The sequence below is a fragment of the Eutrigla gurnardus genome, assembly GCF_963514095.1.
Source record: "Eutrigla gurnardus genome assembly, chromosome: 24".
NCBI classification, from domain to species: Eukaryota; Metazoa; Chordata; class Actinopteri; order Perciformes; family Triglidae; genus Eutrigla; species Eutrigla gurnardus.
Genome location: NC_139935.1, coordinates 8,294,022 through 8,312,696, shown reverse-complemented (window position 1 = coordinate 8,312,696; position 18,675 = coordinate 8,294,022). Strand labels below are relative to the sequence as shown.

Below are 18,675 nucleotides of genomic sequence, written 5' to 3'. Positions count from 1 at the left end.
GTTTAAATCTTGTACCTGGGTGATCTAGAAGGACTTTCGACTAACATGTAGAAGTTAACTTGACTGACAATTATTGCAGTGTATCTGTTCAAAGATTGGGTTGTAAAGCGGCAGAACATTTCCAGTACATTTTCTGAAGACTTTCCATGGGAAGTTACGCTGGGGAATTTTGGAAATATTCATATATTATATTTGCACTTTACAATATGCAGCTGCAGTTTTGTGGCATTCTTCACGTATGTCTTTTCACAATATTTACACACAAAGACTTTCCTTGAACATTAGCTTGTGTGAAATCGGATGGTGCACGTGGCATTTCTCGGTAGAATAAGATAACAGTATTCATACTCTCAAGTGTACTTGCATGAAATCTGTCCGTTTTAGTCAAAATGATGCTTAAGTATATTTTCCACAACTATATTAAAAATCCCTGTTCAGGACCAACCTTCAATTTTGTAAATTGCAGGTTTATTCCCATGAATTCCTGATAATTCCCATGGAAAGTTTCCAACTGAAACTTGCATTAAGCAGCCCTGTGACGTCACTGCTCCTCTCCTGTCAGCCTCTCTGCTGCTGTGAAGACACACAGCGGTGGTAGGGAGGACGGGCTGGTTGTCTCAACCTCAGAGTAACAACAAGTTCACCTGTTTCCAGACGCTTGACGTGAAATTAGGACTCAACTGTTTTACCTTCAAACTGACGTTCGTGTTGTTTAATCCGACGTTCCGTTTGTCGTGTAAAACATAACGGAGGACACGAAAAACCCATTCTAACGTTCGGTTTAAATGAATCATTTCACTGTACGACTCCAGTAAACCTGAACCCAAAGTCCGTCTCATTCTCTCCGTGGTCTCTCCGCTTCGCTGTCCGCTCTTCCAGCGCGTCATCCAGCCCGCTGTTCCCCCACAAACACGCAGCAGAGACGGCAGAGACACACGGAGCAGTGAGGGGGGGCGACGCGGCCAAATGTCCGTTCAGAACAGAGTTTTGAGTTCATAGTCTGCAGCATGCTCCACGTTATCACAAGTAATTAGTGGCATTATATTCATTACCAAAGCATTGGTTCATTAATTATCAAACTTCCTGGACAATAGAATGATTAAGAGAGCGAAGCTGGGAAGTGACCATGGCGGTGACTCAGTCGTGAAACCCGCAGCCACAGTAACATATTAGTACGACGCTGAAGTTGGCTTCCGATTCGCCAGCCTCCGATTCTGTAAAACTTTTATTTAATTTGTGAAAATGCTAAAGGAGAGATTTTGCCGTTTTTGTTTTATACCAAGACCTCATTAGACCAGGTCCAGATCCAAACCACTGTGCCTAGACTTCTCAGATCTACGCACATTCTGGAGACTGGAGGGGAATCAGCAACACAGATGGAGCTGTGGTGAACTGAAGTCAGATTGTAGGAAGTAAACGTGAGAAGAACTATTATAATTTTGATGACTCGCACACATTTAATTACACTCTATATCATACGTTAGATCCGTGTTATCATGATGAACTCCAGCAGTGTTTTTGATGCCTTTTCATGCAATTTTTTTCCTTAACACCTTCTTAACACCAACTTCTTTTAAAATCCAACTCGTATCTTAAATCAAAATAATTTAGAAATATTGAATCAGCGCTGTCACCGCAGGAGGAGGAGGAGGAGACGGCCCGACTGCATGTAATACAGGATACAATAAATACCCTCCATTAGATCCAGTGGCGTGGCGTGGGGAACATTTCCGAGGAAGCCAAGTGAGACACAACCTCGAAGCTGTGTATGTTTTTTACGGGGTGGGAGCAGAAAAACGGATGTTGCAGTTTATATGTTGCTATTTCCCGTGGTCGGATGAACTATTAGAGCGCCCAGCATCATTTTACCAGGACTTACACACGCTGAGCTCTCTCTCTCTCTCTCTCTCTCTCTCTCTCTCTCTCTCTCTCTCTCTCTCTCTCTCTCTCTCTCTCTCTTATTATTATATGATTATTCAGGGAGCAGGAATCCTTGTCAAAAAGGAGACAGGGCCAGCAGAATAGCCGCTGTAGCTTGGTGCTACCAGCTAGCCACTCAGTGCGGACGTAATTCTCCTCATTAAAGGTCCGAAAACCTTTCTTTTTTTCCACCAAGGGAGTTCAGCGCAGCTTGGCCTCCTCACAGACAACAGGGTGCAGTAACATGTTTTCAACACTCATTCACCCCGTAACATTTAGAGGGGCGCTGTTTAACACATCATGAAACGCTCAATAATTACTGAAGGGAGACGAGGAGGAGACGACAGACACATCACAGAGGGATTACGTAAACTGTTAAAAAAGTGATTTTATTAAATGATGGTTATATTCTGAAAAAACGGAGGAAGCCTGGCTTCCCTTGGCCTCTGCAAGGAAACACCACTGATTAGATTAGAAAATCAGGAAATGATCCATTCGCCAGTGTGCACTTTGATACTGGGAGTGATTTTGATATGAATTTATTATACAACCATACAGTAGAATGTCTTGATATTTTCTATAATAACATTCAGGATCACTCAACAAGAATCCATTGAAAATATTTGCAAACCTCTTAAGGAATAAGTTTAATTAATTTATGAATGTGAGGAAATTATCTGATTGTCAGTATGCACTTGAGAGAGATTTGGAGGTGACTTTATTATAAAACCATCCAGTAAAATGACTTGATATTTGCTATATAACTGCTAGTCACAGTCACTCTGAACAAAGATCTATTGAAGAAATTAGCAAACCCATCATTTTCCTCATGTTTAACCGTTGCACCTGATATAAAAACTGCTTTCAACACCATTTTGGTAACTTCGGGCACCCGTACCGTAAGTACAGGAATAGATGCGCAACAGATTTCAAGCGGCGGCTGGCTTGACGGGGCTTTTTCAATCAGCGGCTGGCGTGACCGCAGTGAGCCACGGCCCCCAGCCCGACTGGAGGGGTATCAACATCCGTGAGGATGTCATGCGGGGTTTGTAAGATAAGGAAGACAACAATCATTGTTCATTTTAACGAATTCACTTATTAATATGGCAATTTCTTGCATCACAGAGCGTGTTTGCTGTAGCTCATCTGCAACGTTGTTGATGGCGGTGATTGTGTCTCAATTGTGTCTCGCTGAAGTTGCAGGACGGCATCAGTGAGCACCCGACCGCTTGATGTGCCATGCGCCCAGGGTGCACTGCTGCTTTGCACTGAGCTGGAAGCTGTGCCGTCCTCACGTCACCCTCCTCACGGTCACCCTCCTCACTGTCACCCTCCTCACCATCACCCTCCTCACTGTCACCCTCCTCACTGTCACCCTCCTCACCATCACCCTCCTCACCATCACCCTCCTCACCATCACCCTCCTCACGTCACCCTCCTCACGGTCACCCTCCTCACTGTCACCCTCCTCACCATCACCCTCCTCACTGTCACCCTCCTCACCATCACCCTCCTCACCGTCACCCTCCTCACTGTCACCCTCCTCACCGTCACCCTCCTCACTGTCACCCTCCTCACCATCACCCTCCTCACCGTCACCCTCCTCTACACCCAACACTGCAGACTCTGGAAGGACAGAAAGTTTAAAATCTGTTTACCTTTATCCCTCTGGTCTCAGTCGCGTCTGTGTCTCCCTACTTTTCGGACACAATCCCCGTCAAAGTCACATCAAAGTCAAAGTTCCTCAAATACTCAAGCAATACATTAAATCCATGTTGGTCTCTTTCTCCGTTTCTGAAAAGTTACGTTTCTTTGCTTTTTCCTGACCTGTCGCCGTGATTCACCACGAAAAGGGAACATTGCGTACAGCTTGTCTGTGCACAGTTTTATAAATCTGATTTTTTTTTTGGCGCACGCAAACTTTGGCTTTTGGGCGTACGTACACTTTTAGTAAGGATCCTACTGACAGTTTTATAAATGAGGCCCCTGGTCTGTGCCACGGTCAAGTCCTGAAGTGCAGGAGGGCTCACTCACGGACATTTTGAGCCCACTACTTTTGATGCTGACTTTACCTGAGGGAATTACCCACAGTTCATAGCGTTGCGACATGAAACGTGGGGTTACCAGGGGAAGTCAGAGGAATTACAATGTGTGTACATATTACATGACGCACACACATTTGTTTCTTTATTGTATGTTTAGGGGTGAAGGAAAGGTAATGGTACATGCCAATTAGGGAAAGGAGGTGCTGGGGGGATTTAAGCGGGTCATTTGGGGGAAGATGGTGTTGAGTGAGGATGTGTGGGAAACCTGTTGTGTTGAAGGTAGTGATGGTGAGATGAAGCCTCATGAAACATCAGAGCCTCTCAGCCAGATGAACCACCCAAAGCTTCAAATAAGTACGCTAGGGACCCCTAGTGGTGAATGAAATAATGAAGAAAGTCAAAGAGTTTCCAGTCAACCTAACATGAGATGTTTGCTTCATGTGCCGATCCAACATCAAATCATTTGAGAATTAAAGTCATCTTGGTGATACATGTGTGTGAGTGTGCCTTTCATAAATAGTTCTGAACTCAAGGTAGAAAATAAGTCATTCGGTAAAATTCAAACCTGGATTTGAACCATCAACACTTTGATAATGTGTCTTATTCCTTAGCCACTACACCACCATTGTCTATTTGTAACATGAGATAGTAGTAATACTTATAATAATGATGTATAATAATAATCATTTGGCGCTGGCATTCCTCTCTGCTTGCTGGCTGGTGTTCAGAGGGGTTACCTGGGGTTGCAAGTGTTGCTGCTGTCGGTAAGATAGAGCTCAGTCTGCTGCTCACCAGGATTTGGACTGAAAAAGTATATATACATACATTTCTAAATGTTCAGTTAGAATATATGTGCTTCCTGACCTCAGCGTGGACCTCTGGAGCCAGGCATGAGCTTTCTGAACCAAGACTTCTTCTTCTTGGGGCTCTGGCTCTGAAGGTGGTCCAGCTGGGACCTCAAGGAGCTCTCGGTGGTCTCCCACTGCTCCTCCTTTTCCTGGAGAGTCTGCTTGAAGCTCTCCGTGGCCTTTGATCCAACCTGTTCCATGTGACATAGGCGTATTCTATTGTTGCTATTGGATACCGGTTTGAATTGTTTAACCGGTTCAAACAATTTTTAAAAAAAATATACAAGTACACTTTAAAAACGGATAAAATAAAGCAATAAAATATACAATTGTATCATTTGGAAATGAATCAACATGACAAATGCAAGGACAAGGCATTCATCAACATTTAACATTTACATACTCGTTACACTGCCACCTATAGGTTCAGCATGGTTGTGACGGCACTAAAGGCGATGCGTTCAAAGTCAAAGTCTCTGGTTTTCCCAAATAACCTACTCTGCCTTTAAGTACCAAGTATTTTAATTCTACATATAGTGTTAATATAATACATTGCTAATGCTAATCGCTAACATTATGTCACTATTAGAGAACTTAACTGTAATCGTAACAATAGCCAACATGCTAGCAGTTAGCTCACTAGCTTAAATGGGTAAAACTGAGCTTAATGCTTCATTTACGCTACAGATTTCACGATGTTCCCAGAATTAGCATGTTGTGCGACATCATGCGACAGAGTAAATCCAGCAGACCAGATGGAAGGTTCCGGGCTCCGTGGACTCAAATCAGGATCACGAGTCGATACGAGTTGGAAAAAGCTGTCATCTTTATTTCGCATGTTTTCACAACACTGAATACGTGTAGACCTTCATCAGTTTCAATCTTTCAGAATGCAACCGTCGGGAGTCGAACCCATGGATGAAAACGCCTTTCCTTGCCAGGATGGGGTTGACCTTTTGACCTTCCCTAGAGCTCTGTCACATGTCCAAGTGAGCAGCATGTTCGGCATTACAAAACGGAGGTACAGAGTCATGTTAAAAGAGACCCGGGCTCACTAACGGCTGAAAGTAATCCTCCAGCATCACTTTGCCCAGGTCCGTCTGTAACCATGACGACGGGAAAATGAAGAGCAACGGAACAGAAAGAACGGCTCAGGTTTGTGGCGCGCCGTCGGGACCCCGTTGTGGTCTTAGCGAAAAACAAAACCACATAGTTAGGTTGAGACAACAAAGCCACAGATATGTTTAGATAACTAAACTACATTGGTAAGTTTAGATAACTTAAACTTTAACTACTGTTGGGTAGTTCTTTAATAAGGTGATCACATTCATAGATCATTTCATAGATCATATACTTATATATCCTGAATTTTGTACAGCAATACAACAGATACATGTCTTTATTCCTATTTTGCTTTTTACATCAATTATAATTTTTAACGTGGCTGAAAAAAAATCATCTATTAAACCAAAAATGAGAATGTGACATATAAGTAATGAATCAGTTTGTGGTTATTGTGCTTGGTTGAAGAAAAAAACAGAATCTCGACGGCGTGTGTCGTGTGTGTAGCCCACAGAAATCGTTTATTGCTGGTATAATTATTTTCTATACAAAAAGCACATCTCGTTTCTTAATGTAACACATGAAGGCATTATAAAAATGTGATTTACAAAACGTTACACAAACTACATTAGGCATCTCATCTGGTGTGGGTGTGGGTTGGATTTTCAGTGAATATACAGGGGTTGAAATGGTCTAAGGCAAGTAAAGGATTTGCACAAGGCATAAGGTGAGTCAGGAATATCTCATTTCTCGTATTTATAAAATGCTCTTTTATGCCCAGATGTCCCTTTGTTTCATATTGCTCTCTCTCTCTGTATCACAGCTTCCATATAAGAAGAGTAGGATGGACTGGAGGTGTCTGAAGAGTGGAGGTCTTTGTGTCTGTGCTTGACGTAGAGCTGCATCACCTGTACTCAGCTGTAGTGTTTATTGTATTTACTGCTAATGTCCTCAGAGTCGCTGAAGTCGCTGAGGGAGCACAGGCTGCTCTTCAGGGTGCTTCCTGTTCCGGCTTCGGTCAGACCTGCCGGGCACAACACAGCGGGGTTACAGCACCAAGTGTTGCCGCGGTAACCGGCATCCCTGTCAGTACCCAAATGCGCCATGTTTTTGTTTCAATATACAGCCCATGAAATAAAGAAGACAAGACTGACATAATTCATCAACATGATAATTAAGAGTTAGACAAAGTGCTGGTACTTGTATTTCAGTACTTGCTGATACAGAGTACCGATAGGAGGATTTAATACTACCATTACAGTAACAAACAAAAAATCAGATCATTAAGTTATGACTGGGGCTGACCTGATTTGGCTCCCTTTCCTGTGGAGGTTCCCCAGACACTGGTGCTGGGGGAGTCCAGGCTCTTCCTCATTGGTCCAGAGCCCGGGGCTGGTTTGGACACTTCCTGTCTGTCCTCTAAGGAGGACACCATCCACTCACTGCTCTCCTCTAGATCTGTGCACTGTCACCACAGAAACGTCATTCATACACGGCCGACACGGCTTTTCCACCACATCACAATGACACCACTTGTGAATCTCACCGTGAGTTCCTGGACCTCGTCCTGCCTCTCTGGAAACACGCTGATGCCCCCTGCTGGTTTCTTTATTGCTCTCTCTGCAAACTGCTTCTCCATTTTTCGAGCCAGGTCACTGATTTTGTTCTCTAAAAGAATTCATAAAATACATTCTCATTAATGCAAGTTGACATTTCTAAATACTATCCTTGATTTCTCAGGTTTTCAGAGTTTTGTTTACCATGAATGAAAAACTAAACTAAAAAACCTGGACTCAGAACAGAACACTTGCCTTTGCCAGAGTTCCTCTTATCCACGTTGCCGTTCTGGTCTTTGTAACTCTGGAGACGTTTTGGGTCAATCTCCAGAAGCTCACTGAGCTCCGACCACTCGTCCTCCTCGTCGCTGCCCATCTTCGTCACCGCGGTCTTGGTCCCACCACCGAGCGACCCCCTGGCCAGCTGGGGGCTGGAGGAGTGTCTGGCTGGAGCCGGCCTGGCTTTGCTTGGTCTGATTTGGACCTGGTTTAGTCTCGACTGTGGCGATTTACCCCTCTGGTGTTTTGGGGGTTTTTCCTCCTCAATATCCGTGTCCTCTTCTTCTGATTCCTCATCTGAACTGAAAGGAGGGGTCCTCGAGAATCACAGAAACCGTTTTTAACCCATCGTTCAACTTCAACCTACAGAAAGCATGTTATTTTATCCAGTTTCTCTTTACTTGGATGTGAAGGTCCTCAGAGCGGACTTGACGTTGGGCGTAGAGGTCTTGGGTTGGACGGCGGTCCTGATCCTGGGTGCCGGCTGGGGCGTCTTGGCCTGTTTGACTGCAGGTCCAGACATCACCTGGGTGGCTCTGGACGGCAGGCTGCTGGATCGAGGGCGGATCTGCAACACTGCACGCAGACAAAAACACTATTAGAGGATCAGACACAGACTGTGTGTCAGAGCTTATGTTAGTTTATGTGGCAGCAAACGAGCTTTCCCAGATTAGACCGATAGTGATGTGTGCACACAGTCAAAACCAATTACAAGCCGCTAATGCATGGATGACAAGCTAGTCGTACAAAGTAGTACAGTGTGGTTCCTAGAACTTAGGGGAGATGATCTCACAAGCTAAGAGGCTTTTTGATGACTCGCCTTGAACCGATTGCCTGGATCTGGACTGAGACTCGGGAGCAGGGTCGCTGCCTCTCCTCTCGCCGCCCAGCTTCTGCTCCACAGTGCTGGCTATCTCCTCCCGGTGGCGCCAGTATTCAGGCATCGCCTTGGCGACGCTCTCCCGCTTTGAATGCACCTTGGCCAGGATGGAAGTGAGCACTCTGTCCTTCAGACCGCTCTGATCCTGAGAGGAGGGTCGAGGGAAGTTCTGATTATGATGGGCATTCTTCATCTGAACAAGTTCAACGGAGGCAACAAACGGCTGCAGGTACTTACAGGTTTGACTCCCAGGCTCTCCAGCTTCTCCATAACAGCCTGCTCCAGATCCGGCCGCATCTCTTTCTTGATGTTGGGGTTCCTTTTCAGAGCACTGCTGGTCAGCCTCGGCTTCTTCTCTGGCACGGGCTCGGCCTTCTTCTCCGCTGGCCGCCTCTCAGAGAAGCTGCTCGAGTCTACAAAAGAGGTCTCCTTTAATCTGGACCATCAGGCTACGGCTACAGGCGGCAAATAGGGGGAAACGATACGCATGCATTTGTCAACTTTCACAGCAAGCTCGATGCCAAAGGCAAGGTCGGGTTAATGGATGTGGCTGCAGCGGGGCAGGCAGAAGAGGAGAACGTCTACAAGTTGATTTGCAGCAAACAAGGCAACCAGATGACGGATGGATGGAATGATCGGCAACGTCGACGAATGTCAGACAAGGAGCTCCCTTTCTGAAAAGTGGATCGTTTGGATTGTTTGTAGTGGGGATGTATGAGGGTCCACTGTAGCAGAGGGAGTACCTTATACATCCCAGCACAACAAAACACAACCCGTCCCTTTAAGGAAAAAGGCTGCCCACAACAGACTGATGCATCCATGCAGACATCATGCAGTCGGTCGGCTCCGGTGGTTTCGTTGCCTGTTTTACCTTTCTCCTCTTCTGACAGCTCCTGTATAGGATCCAGCTTAGGAGCACAGACTGGCTCCTCTAATTGGACAGCACATGAGGTCAAAGGGCGTTGATAAAAGTCAGGTCAAATGTTTTTTTTAAAGGGGGGCTGTCTATGTAAATCCTTCATGCATGGAAGCGCATGCTCAGCCTCTCTGGGAGTGACAGTTTCTTATTTCCTGATAAGACGACAGCCACTCACTTACCGAGCACAACTCTCTTTGGTTTAGACTCCGGAGCTGGTGCACTGACGATGACTGGAAGACAGAGAAGACATGCATGCGTTGAGATCGTACATGACGTTTCCTTCAATAAAACAAAAAGGAACTGAAATGGTCTCCATACCTGGTAATTCCACTAGTTTGGTGGGTGGATTTGAGGAAATATTCCGCATCTGGAAGTTGGGAAAAGGAGCATTTATGATTGGTGGTTTTGTCAGTGCCATCTGCTTTAATGACTAGTAATAATTGTTATCAAAAGTAATAATAAGTAATAATCAACTTTTTTATTAAAACTATGCAAGTTTGTGAACTCTGGCTGCTCAGCTGTTAGCGAGTAATGGGAAACTGTGGTGCCATTCCAGGAAAAGTATCCGTTTCCTGTGCACTATGGTTCCTGTCAAATATACAGTATCATCATGTCTCAATACAACACAATCCGAGGCCAAATACAGGATATCCTGAACAAGGGCTGACCCCCCGCCTCACTTCCTGGCTGTGCGAGTGTAAGTGTTATAACCTGCTCTCTCTGGGCCTTGATGGTGCGCTCCTTCTCCTGCAGCCTCCTGCCCATCTCCTGCTGCAGCCGCCGGCCGCTCTCTTGCTGCTCCGCCACGGACGACTGCATCCTGCTCAGCTCGTTCAGCAACTGGGAGGCGACGTTTCACGGCTTCAAATTACACGTAAACGACATAATAATGATGAGGTTTGATAAGAACACATACCTGGTTCTTTTCAGACTCGTGTTGGCCCTTTATTTCCTGCAGCCTGGATTCCCACTTTTGATCCTAGAGGAGAATATTTGTGTCCTCAAAAGGATTTCATTCTCTTGTAATTATGGAAAGAACATCTGGCCTCGACACGGACCTGTTTCTTCAGTTGGTGTTCCAGCTTCTGCATGGCTTGGATCTGCATCTCTTTGTAGTTGTCCAGATCTCTCTCTGGCTGCGAGTGAACAGGGACGGACGATTTCTCAAGCTTGGCGGTCTGATTCTGATTTGCTTCCTATGAATAAAAATAGTAAAAAAAAAAAAAGGTATGAATGAAATATATGCTGGAGAACCAAAATGGATTATCCAAGTATTCTTTTCGTACATTGAGAGCCTGAATGTTCCGGGTGTAAAGATACTCCATCTCTCTACGCATGCCGTCCCTGCTGTCTTCTATCTTTCTGTCCATGCGCGCCATCTCCTCCGCCTTAAAACGGTCCAATTCTCTCAGCAGGTCTTTTTGCAGGGACTGCTGCTCTTTTTCCTGGAATCACGACGGAAATCAAACGAGCAGGAACCAGAAGTTTGCCATTTTTGCTTTAAAAGTAGTCGTTTTTCCTACCTGAGCTGTTTTGGCTTGCAGGTCCTGTTGCTGCTGAACAATCTGCTCCTTCAGACCGCTGATCTCCGATTTGAGGCTGTCGATCTGAGATTTCTTCTCACTGTCTGACCGAAACTCTGGAAGGACGTAGAAGAACAAAGAAAACAAGATGTTTGTGTCACGACACAATGTGAGGAAGCGTATCATATTTCAGCTGCAAATACATCTTCACAAGACATCCTTAAATGATTTAATGCGCGACGTACCGGTCTCGTACTCATCAGGGTGCCGCCGCTGGATGTGATTCTGGAGGAACGAGGAATTGAGGAAGGACTTTCCACAATGTGGACACTAAAAGAAAGAAACACAAAATACAGGTATCAATATATCACCTTGTGAGTTTTCTTTTACAAAGAAAGCAAAGCTCAAGCCATATTTTTGGATATTCAATTGTTCTTTGACATTTGTTCTAAATGACAATATTTTTTCAGTATCCCTCATCTTTAGTCCCCAAAAAACAGGGGGATCAGGGGGGATTTCAGGGCCCCTGGTCCCATAGCTTTCTGGAAATGTGGCCCCTGAACAATGCAGTTGAATAGTCCTGGTCTAGGCGGTAGTCGTAACATCAAGATGCTGATTCTGCTCCAGCAGCATCCACTGAGTTGATTTGCTCCCTGCGACAGGCGTCACCACACTCCAGCAACACACACGCACACACACACACACAAAACACAATCATACGCTACATTTAACCGTGCCTGCGACTCCATTCAGTGTCAAACATGCTGCAACTGATATCTTATCGCACCATACGGCTGTCATAAGGAAGCAGCCACATCACACACAGAAGCGTGCCGCCCCAGTTGAGTCGCTCTGTAAGTGACACAATTGCATTCGGGGTTTGGAATAACTGTGGAGAGTAGAATCAAGGAAGTCCTCAGACGGAGCCCTGCGGACCCACGTCAAGCAACAAACGCCAAAGGTCCTCACAGGACACAAACACATGGCCTCTCTATCAATTATTGAGCCACCTCTGTTAGCCGAGCTGGAAGAGCACACGCAGCAAACACATGCTGTCAAGACACTAGATCTGTTGCCCTGGCAACCGCTTGGCTAGGTCAGCGGCAGCTGTACACTTGTAGGACAGAGGGGGATTTTTTTATTTGTGCTATAAATAACCTCATGGGTGAGCGACGCCACCTAACAATGTTTACAGGGAAATGGATCCAACACATGAACCAACAGTGTCTGATAGAAGCTATATGCTCGACAAGGACATGTATAGAAAGGGTGGGGGAGGTGGGAGGCACCCAGTTGCCTTGATTGCTGCTCGCCAACCTTTTTTAAGTGGATTATAAAAAACTAATTGCCACCAAATGACACCATCTGTTCAGCAGGTCCAAATCCTATTCTTCCTGCCGGAAAACTAAGCCTATTATAACCATAACAAACCAAGGCAGCTTTTACAGTACACAACCGTTTTAGAACCAATATATTGTCACGTTCTGATTCAAACATCTCTGTTTTTTGCCTCCGAACGGCGATAGGAAAGGAACAAAGCCGGAGCTGTGAATAGACCTTGGGAACAATGACAGACAGGGGGCCCTGAGGAGGAGGAGGAGGAGGAGCGACGGGGGTGATGGAGCTAGCTGTCTGCTGGCCAAACATATGTGAAATGTAAATGGTAAGCGATACCCCCCGGACGGAGAGCGTTTAGCGTGTCAGCGGTACCTTCTGGCTGCTCATGATCCGCGGCGCGAGCAGGGACTGCTGGGTGCGGATGACCTTCTTCCTCTGCCTGAGCTCGTCGGTCAGCATCTTCACCTTCTCCTCCTGCTTCTTCTGCTGCGCCAGCAGCTGCTCGCGTTCCCTGACGCCGGCCGCCATCCTCTCCTCCACCGCGCGCAGGTTGAGGGTGAGAAACTCCTGGCAGTGGAGCAGCCACTCCACGGTGAGCTGGCCCAGCCGCAGCAGCTTGACCAGAGCCGGGTCCACGGGGCTCTGGCACCGCTGACATCGCTCCCCTTCCAAGCTGCAGAAGGTGACGCCGCTGATGTGCTCCTGGAGGGCGTCCACGTCCACCTGGCTCACCACCAGGTCGATGTCCACTGCGTTGATGCGCCGCCAGTCCACGCTCTCCCGGCGCGGGCGAAACTTGAAAGGGAGGACGACGGAGGCGCCGCTGGATGGAGTCATGCCGGCTGCAGAGTGGCTGTTTACAGAGGGCTGGCTGAGCGGGGAATTCAGGAGGGAGGGGATCCCTGCTGATGAGTGGGTCCCCTGGGTGTCACTGGTGTACGGGTAGTATGCTCCGTCGTGAAATGGCTGGGGGGAAAAAATAGACTTAAATATTCTATATATGCAACACAGCATGCAGACACAGGAAAGGAAGGAAAAACAGATTCCACCACTGCAGACTCCATCTACCTACGATGCCGCCGCCGTCCTGACGGAGCCGGCCTCTCTTACCATCTCCGACTGGTGTCGCCTTCACGGGGGAGAAAGGAATCGTCACACTCCGGTTCCGCCCCCCTCCGCAGGCTGCACAACGCGACGACGCCGAGGCTGGGCGTCCAACACGTTACCATGGAGACGGAGACGAGCGTCCCTGGGGAGAGGAATGTTATCAAAACACCACCGGCAATCAGCTAATGTTTCCCTACAGCGTTTCCTCTGGGAGAGACCGCACCGCGTCTTAAAGCCCCGCACCCGTGTGTAAAACGAGCGTACCTGCCGACGAGCGCGAGGAGGTGTAGCGAAGAATGGTTTCCTTGCCAACACAGAAGACCGCTAATCTCTTCACGTGTCCACACAAACAGTGGTTTCATGTCGGGGCAGGCTTTTTGTGTCGTCTTACCCCCAGCTTAAACAACGGCACACACGCTTGAACTTGTCTGGCTAACGGATAACATGTCTTCCTTTTTTTTTGTTTTGTTTGAAGAGGAAAAGCATTTCAGTCACGTAACGTTACTAGCTTGTTGGTTGGCTCGCGCATTTCAAACCTCTTCTCCTGGCTGAGTAGCTAACGGACATGTTTTTATCCATGGACGAAACTTTAACCTACCTGGCTAACTCAAACTGACGTAATACATCACCAACAAACGTTAATATTGAATGTTCAGTTACATACATAAAAAAACAACTTACCGGGAGGTTTGTGTTCCTAAATCACAGCCTTCGGTAAAAGTTTTCTTTAACGGGACCCCAGGCGATTTGAGGGTGACGTAGCTGCTGGTCTCCACATTCCTAAATCCCTAAAAAAAAAAAAAAAAAAAAAAGACCGCCAATAAGCTGGCGGCAATAAAAAACGAACTTCCGGTTGTTTCCTTCAAAGTAAAACGTTAACAATGATGGGCAGTGGAAATAAAAACCATATTTTTGGGTAGTTTCCTTTCAAAATCAAACAACGTCCGCAGATGAAAATGTGTGAATTCATCTGGTAAATGTACGCACAGATGTGCACAGTTCCTTTTCATTTTCACAGCTGAATTCGCAGGCATAGACATTTACAAAGTAGGTTTTCTCCCTTTTAATCAACGGTTTTCGGTTGAAATTGCCATATCAAGTAGAATTGAAGAAAATCATGTTTGAAAAAGAAATCTCAATTCCATCGAGGCACTTTGAGGGCAACGCCGTGACTTCCGGTGGCGTTGTGGTACTTGACGCAGCCCGCAGTGAGAAGGGGGAAGGGAGAAGAAGACCGCTGGGCTTTGAAATGGAGAAATGGGGAGTCTGCATAAAAGGGACGGGGGGTTGTAAACGACCCCCAGTTCGCTTCACGGACACCGAATGAAACATCAAACCGTTGGTCGCAGAGTTCATTACGAGTTAAAGTACTGAAATAACCATCTATATCTCGAGGGACGCAAGGGAAGATCTGGAGACTTTGCGATGCAGCGTCTCTGGTCTTGTGTAAGGGCTCCCCCTTGTGGTAGAAATGAGCATCGACACCTTTTCAGGGTGCAGCGTTTCTAGCCATTCTTTATTCTCTCTTTTCTGTTTCTAATGTATCTGTTTTACCTCTTGTTGTTGCCCTATTCTATTGGGTGCTGTAAATGCATTATCTTATCTCACCGAACCCTTGATGGGAATGTAAGAAATAAATACTCCATCACTGAGTCTCTTTTGCTCATCTGTGTTTATTGGGAACCATTTCTGACTTAAATTCCAGGTATAATAGATTTGTCTTTTTTTAAGATTTGTGCTCCTTATTTGGGGCCCTGGTCATGTTTTGAAATTGGGAGACAACATATTTCATGTTGAACTCATTCTACTTTTATTTATGGAGTCACATTTCCCACAAATGTTGGGAACCTTGATACCTTGGATTTCATAACAGTGTTTTTGTCTTTATGTAAAATCCTCTCTCAGGAGAGCAGATTAATGGAGTGGAGTAAAAAGCACAATTTTTCCATACAGCCAGCCTGGCTTGTACATGATTTCACCGATGGAGGTCAGTAGAGATCTGATCTCAGATCTGCAGACACAGTGATGGCGATCCGTCCCTCCCGTCTCCCCTCTCCGTCAGAGGAGATGCGGCTGCTGCTGCTGTGATGGAGAGCGGCTGCAGGAGGCGACACCGTCCCCGCGTTAATAAGGAGCGACGCTCAGCGGGGTGGATCCGCGTACACCGTCTTAAAACGTGGATGTTTCTTTTGAGCATAAAATTAAAGGTTGATTCACATTCAGGACAGTGCGGAGAAGATCCCAGCGCGTTGAACCGAAGAGGCCGACTGTGGGCCATTTCCTCGTCCGGTCCCCAGACACCGTCCGTCAAGTCCTGATAAATAGGCAGTGTAATTCCTCCGGACAGGGCCTGGGACTCTCAGGATAGCCTGAGGCGGGCGGTGTCGACTCGACAGCCAGTGGCATCACAACGAGGTGGTGAAGTTCAGCTGTAGGACGAGATGCTAATGTGCTAATGCCCCCCTCCCTCCACTCCCTCTGTGTTCCCTCACTGCAGCCTCCAGGCCAGTTAGGATGTTTACTTGAAAATGAAATCCACTTTTCTCGTTTTTTTTTCATTTTTTATAAGAGTTCACAGGAATGAGAGACACGGGCTCGGGCAGAGAAGTTGCGGCGTCGCATTAGTCATTTCAGGAGAAAGGAGGATGTGTGGAGGAAGAGGAGCGGCCCTCTGGAGATGAGTAAGCGCGGCCCTACACTCAATTTACTGCTTGATTTATGAGTTCATTTCCTGCACAAAGTTCTCAGCGGGGTGAGGTGGTATATCTTTCCCACTATAGGTAGCGGTGGCTCCACTTCCAAATCCCCCGTGAGGCCCACTCTCACCACTCCGGGCCTTAGTGGGACTATAAATAATGGCCGCTGTAACAAGTACAACATTGAACAGCGGGAGGAGAGGACGGCGAAGCATCTTTATTCATGAGGGAGGTTCTTATCTTCCCCTGCAGAGGACGGGATGGATTCAGACCACGATCCGTATCCTGGGCTGCTGTTACACTTCTCTCTGATAAACATCTGGAGATATTTTCATGATCAAAAAGGGGAAACCTTTGAAACAGGGTTTTTTTTCTGTCTGCACATGCAATTTATAAATCAGGAAGTCAGTCAAACAGAGATGTGACGACAGGAACCACAGCTTTCTTGGAAAAACTATAGAAGGTTTCAAATGCCTAAATTCGGCCTAGATGAGCTAATAGATAATAATAATAATTCTGCCAGGAAGGAAGATGTGCCTCAAACCACAGGATACGTTGATTGTCGACATTGTTAGATTTCCCTCATAAATAACAATTCAGTTGAAACTAAGTAATTGCCCTTAAAGACACGTTTTTCACTCCATCATCATTTCATGTTTTAATAGATCTTGGATCTTCCATGAAGAAAAGCTGGCCGCTGCCTTCAACCCCACTAGAATCCAGACAAACAGAAGCGAGAGCTGCTGCCCGGGCCAACTCGGAGACGTGCGGCAAACTAGCCTACACATGCCCACTGGTTTTAATCTCAGACACTTTGTTTATTTCCAACGAGACGGCCACAGGGGTCACGAGTGGTGAATCAGCCTTGTGGGAAGCAGAGATGAAAGAGGTGGAGAGGGGAGAGAGAGAGAGAGAAGCATCCCACCGCTTCCTTTCATTGTCCCCTATGAATGTTGCTCGGGTCAGAAAAGGTACCGGCACCCGAGGATTATATATAGCAGACAAATGACGAGGCTCGCACCAATATTTTTTCTGTCCTCCCACTGAGCTACGAGGTCGGCGCTCCGCAGGGCAAATCAGCAGCAGAGGATCCTTTGGAGGGAACGCAGGTAATGGAGATCGAACGGACAAGAAATGATTAATGTGCTCATGGGCAGAAAGCTCAGACTGTACCCACATTTCCTCCACGCACCCTGCGGATTCATGTTTGTAGATCTTAAGGAGTCAAACTTTTTTTTAGCCATTTTGGACCCTGAAGACTGGTTCGTTCAAAGAAGAACAAGCAGCAACCTCCAGTTCTAAGTGAAGCCAATTCTGAAGTGCCTTAAACGTTCTCTCTGCTGGCCACCAGGGGGCGACTCTTCTCTGAGAAAATGGTCCTACTTCTCTCTTGATGTATTATCTCAGTAAACATTGTAAACATTGTAAACATGAGTTTATGGTCTCAATCTCTAGTTTCAAGTCTTCTTCAATCCAGCATGATGTTCATTTAGTACATTATGTTCCATTTAGAGTCCACCAGACCAGAAAGCAGGGGATGCTTTAGGGGGCGGGGCTACCTTGTGGTTGACAGGTCACTACCTTTATTAGCAGCTTCACACTACTGTAGAATCAAGGTGGATCCAGAACAAGTAAGGTTGCAGCCCGGGGTGCAGATCCACCCGTCGCTCCTCCACAGTCCAAATATGGTCACTTCCTTTCACTTGTTGCAAATAAATCCAACCAAATGCACAACTCAAGGCTTCAACAAACCAATGGGTGACGTCACCATGACGATGTCAACGTCTTATATCCAACTTTTACAATGTTGTTACGTCTTCTATGCTCTTTCTTGTCAACCACAGCTGGTTGCTAGGCGACGGGAGGGGCAAAGGGTGGGGGCGGGGACAACTGGTGACACAAACAGGAAATCCTCTGTGGACCGTCTAGGTGCATGGTCTATAGAGGAGCGAAACAACCATTTCACGAGTTAATGGACACATGACCTGCCACTGGTCTCCTAAAGGGGGGGAAAGCCATGTGACAGATACAGGAAGTGGAACCCAAGTGGGGCGTCTCTGCTCTGAACCGCCTCCGGTAAAAAAGAAATTGAATAAACTCAAAGAGGTTAAACTTTCCCTCCGGCAGCACATTTGCATTAAACGTGTGGAAACGCAAACGCACCTCTAATTGATGATTAAAAAAAAACAATGTGGAAGCTGTTATGAACAGGAAACCGACACGGAGGGATCTAATTTCTGTCTCACACTTGCTGCTCCATGCAGCTCCAACAGCACCTTGTTACGACATTAGCATTTAGAAAGGAGGCAGAAGTTATACACCACTTCGCTGCTGATTTCTAACCTGAAGGATCCAATTACATTTTCCTCTTGGTATCCATCTTTTATCCGAGGAACTGTTTTTTTCTGGTGCAGTCATCAGTAAAGGACTGGCAGGAAGTTAGTCAAAACAAAGATGGAGTGTTGCTCAGTCGGTCTGCGTGCTGCAATAAAAATGACTGAA

General features: G+C 46.4%; 2 protein-coding genes across 4 annotated transcripts in view; both read right to left on the bottom strand.

Annotated features, from left to right (window-relative positions):
- LOC311010049 (scavenger receptor cysteine-rich type 1 protein M130-like) overlaps window positions 1-5,013 on the bottom strand; it is a gene marked incomplete at both ends in the record, with an annotated part of 34,656 nt that extends 29,643 nt beyond the window's left edge. The window contains one exon of the mRNA XM_084004527.1: window positions 4,842-5,013. Within this exon, the coding sequence (XP_083860653.1) occupies window positions 4,842-5,013 (172 nt within the window). The remainder of the gene's footprint in view (window positions 1-4,841) is intronic.
- Window positions 5,014-5,617: 604 nt separating this feature from the next.
- On the bottom strand, window positions 5,618-15,017 carry dzip1 (DAZ interacting zinc finger protein 1). 3 transcript variants are annotated; one of them, XM_084003978.1, is made up of 19 exons: window positions 14,159-15,017; window positions 13,439-13,619; window positions 12,743-13,336; window positions 11,278-11,362; window positions 11,033-11,148; window positions 10,796-10,954; window positions 10,568-10,705; window positions 10,426-10,488; window positions 10,221-10,349; window positions 9,828-9,876; window positions 9,689-9,739; window positions 9,462-9,521; window positions 8,828-9,003; window positions 8,531-8,735; window positions 8,112-8,286; window positions 7,687-8,027; window positions 7,422-7,543; window positions 7,181-7,340; window positions 5,618-6,899 (listed from the first exon to the last, which is right to left on the bottom strand). In XM_084003978.1, the coding sequence occupies exons 3-19, from the start codon at window positions 13,205-13,207 to the stop codon at window positions 6,790-6,792; spliced, it is 2,604 nt and encodes an 867-aa protein (XP_083860104.1). In that variant the 5' UTR covers window positions 13,208-13,336; window positions 13,439-13,619; window positions 14,159-15,017; the 3' UTR covers window positions 5,618-6,789. The 3 variants fall into 3 exon arrangements, with proteins under 3 accessions (XP_083860104.1, XP_083860102.1, XP_083860103.1); XM_084003976.1 differs by having other exon boundaries at window positions 13,481-13,619; XM_084003977.1 differs by lacking the exon at window positions 9,462-9,521 and having other exon boundaries at window positions 13,481-13,619; window positions 14,159-15,015.
- Between the last annotated feature and the right edge of the window lie 3,658 nt (window positions 15,018-18,675).

What these genes read in the sequence shown, in the direction of transcription:
- dzip1 (XM_084003976.1), bottom strand. An exon ending in TCAAGGCCCAGAGAGAGCAG is followed by an intron (nt 9,877 to 10,220) that starts GTTATAACACTT and finishes CCCAACTTCCAG; the next exon opens with ATGCGGAATATTTCCTCAAA. An exon ending in AGAGCCTGGGAGTCAAACCT is followed by an intron (nt 8,736 to 8,827) that starts GTAAGTACCTGC and finishes CCCTCCTCTCAG; the next exon opens with GATCAGAGCGGTCTGAAGGA.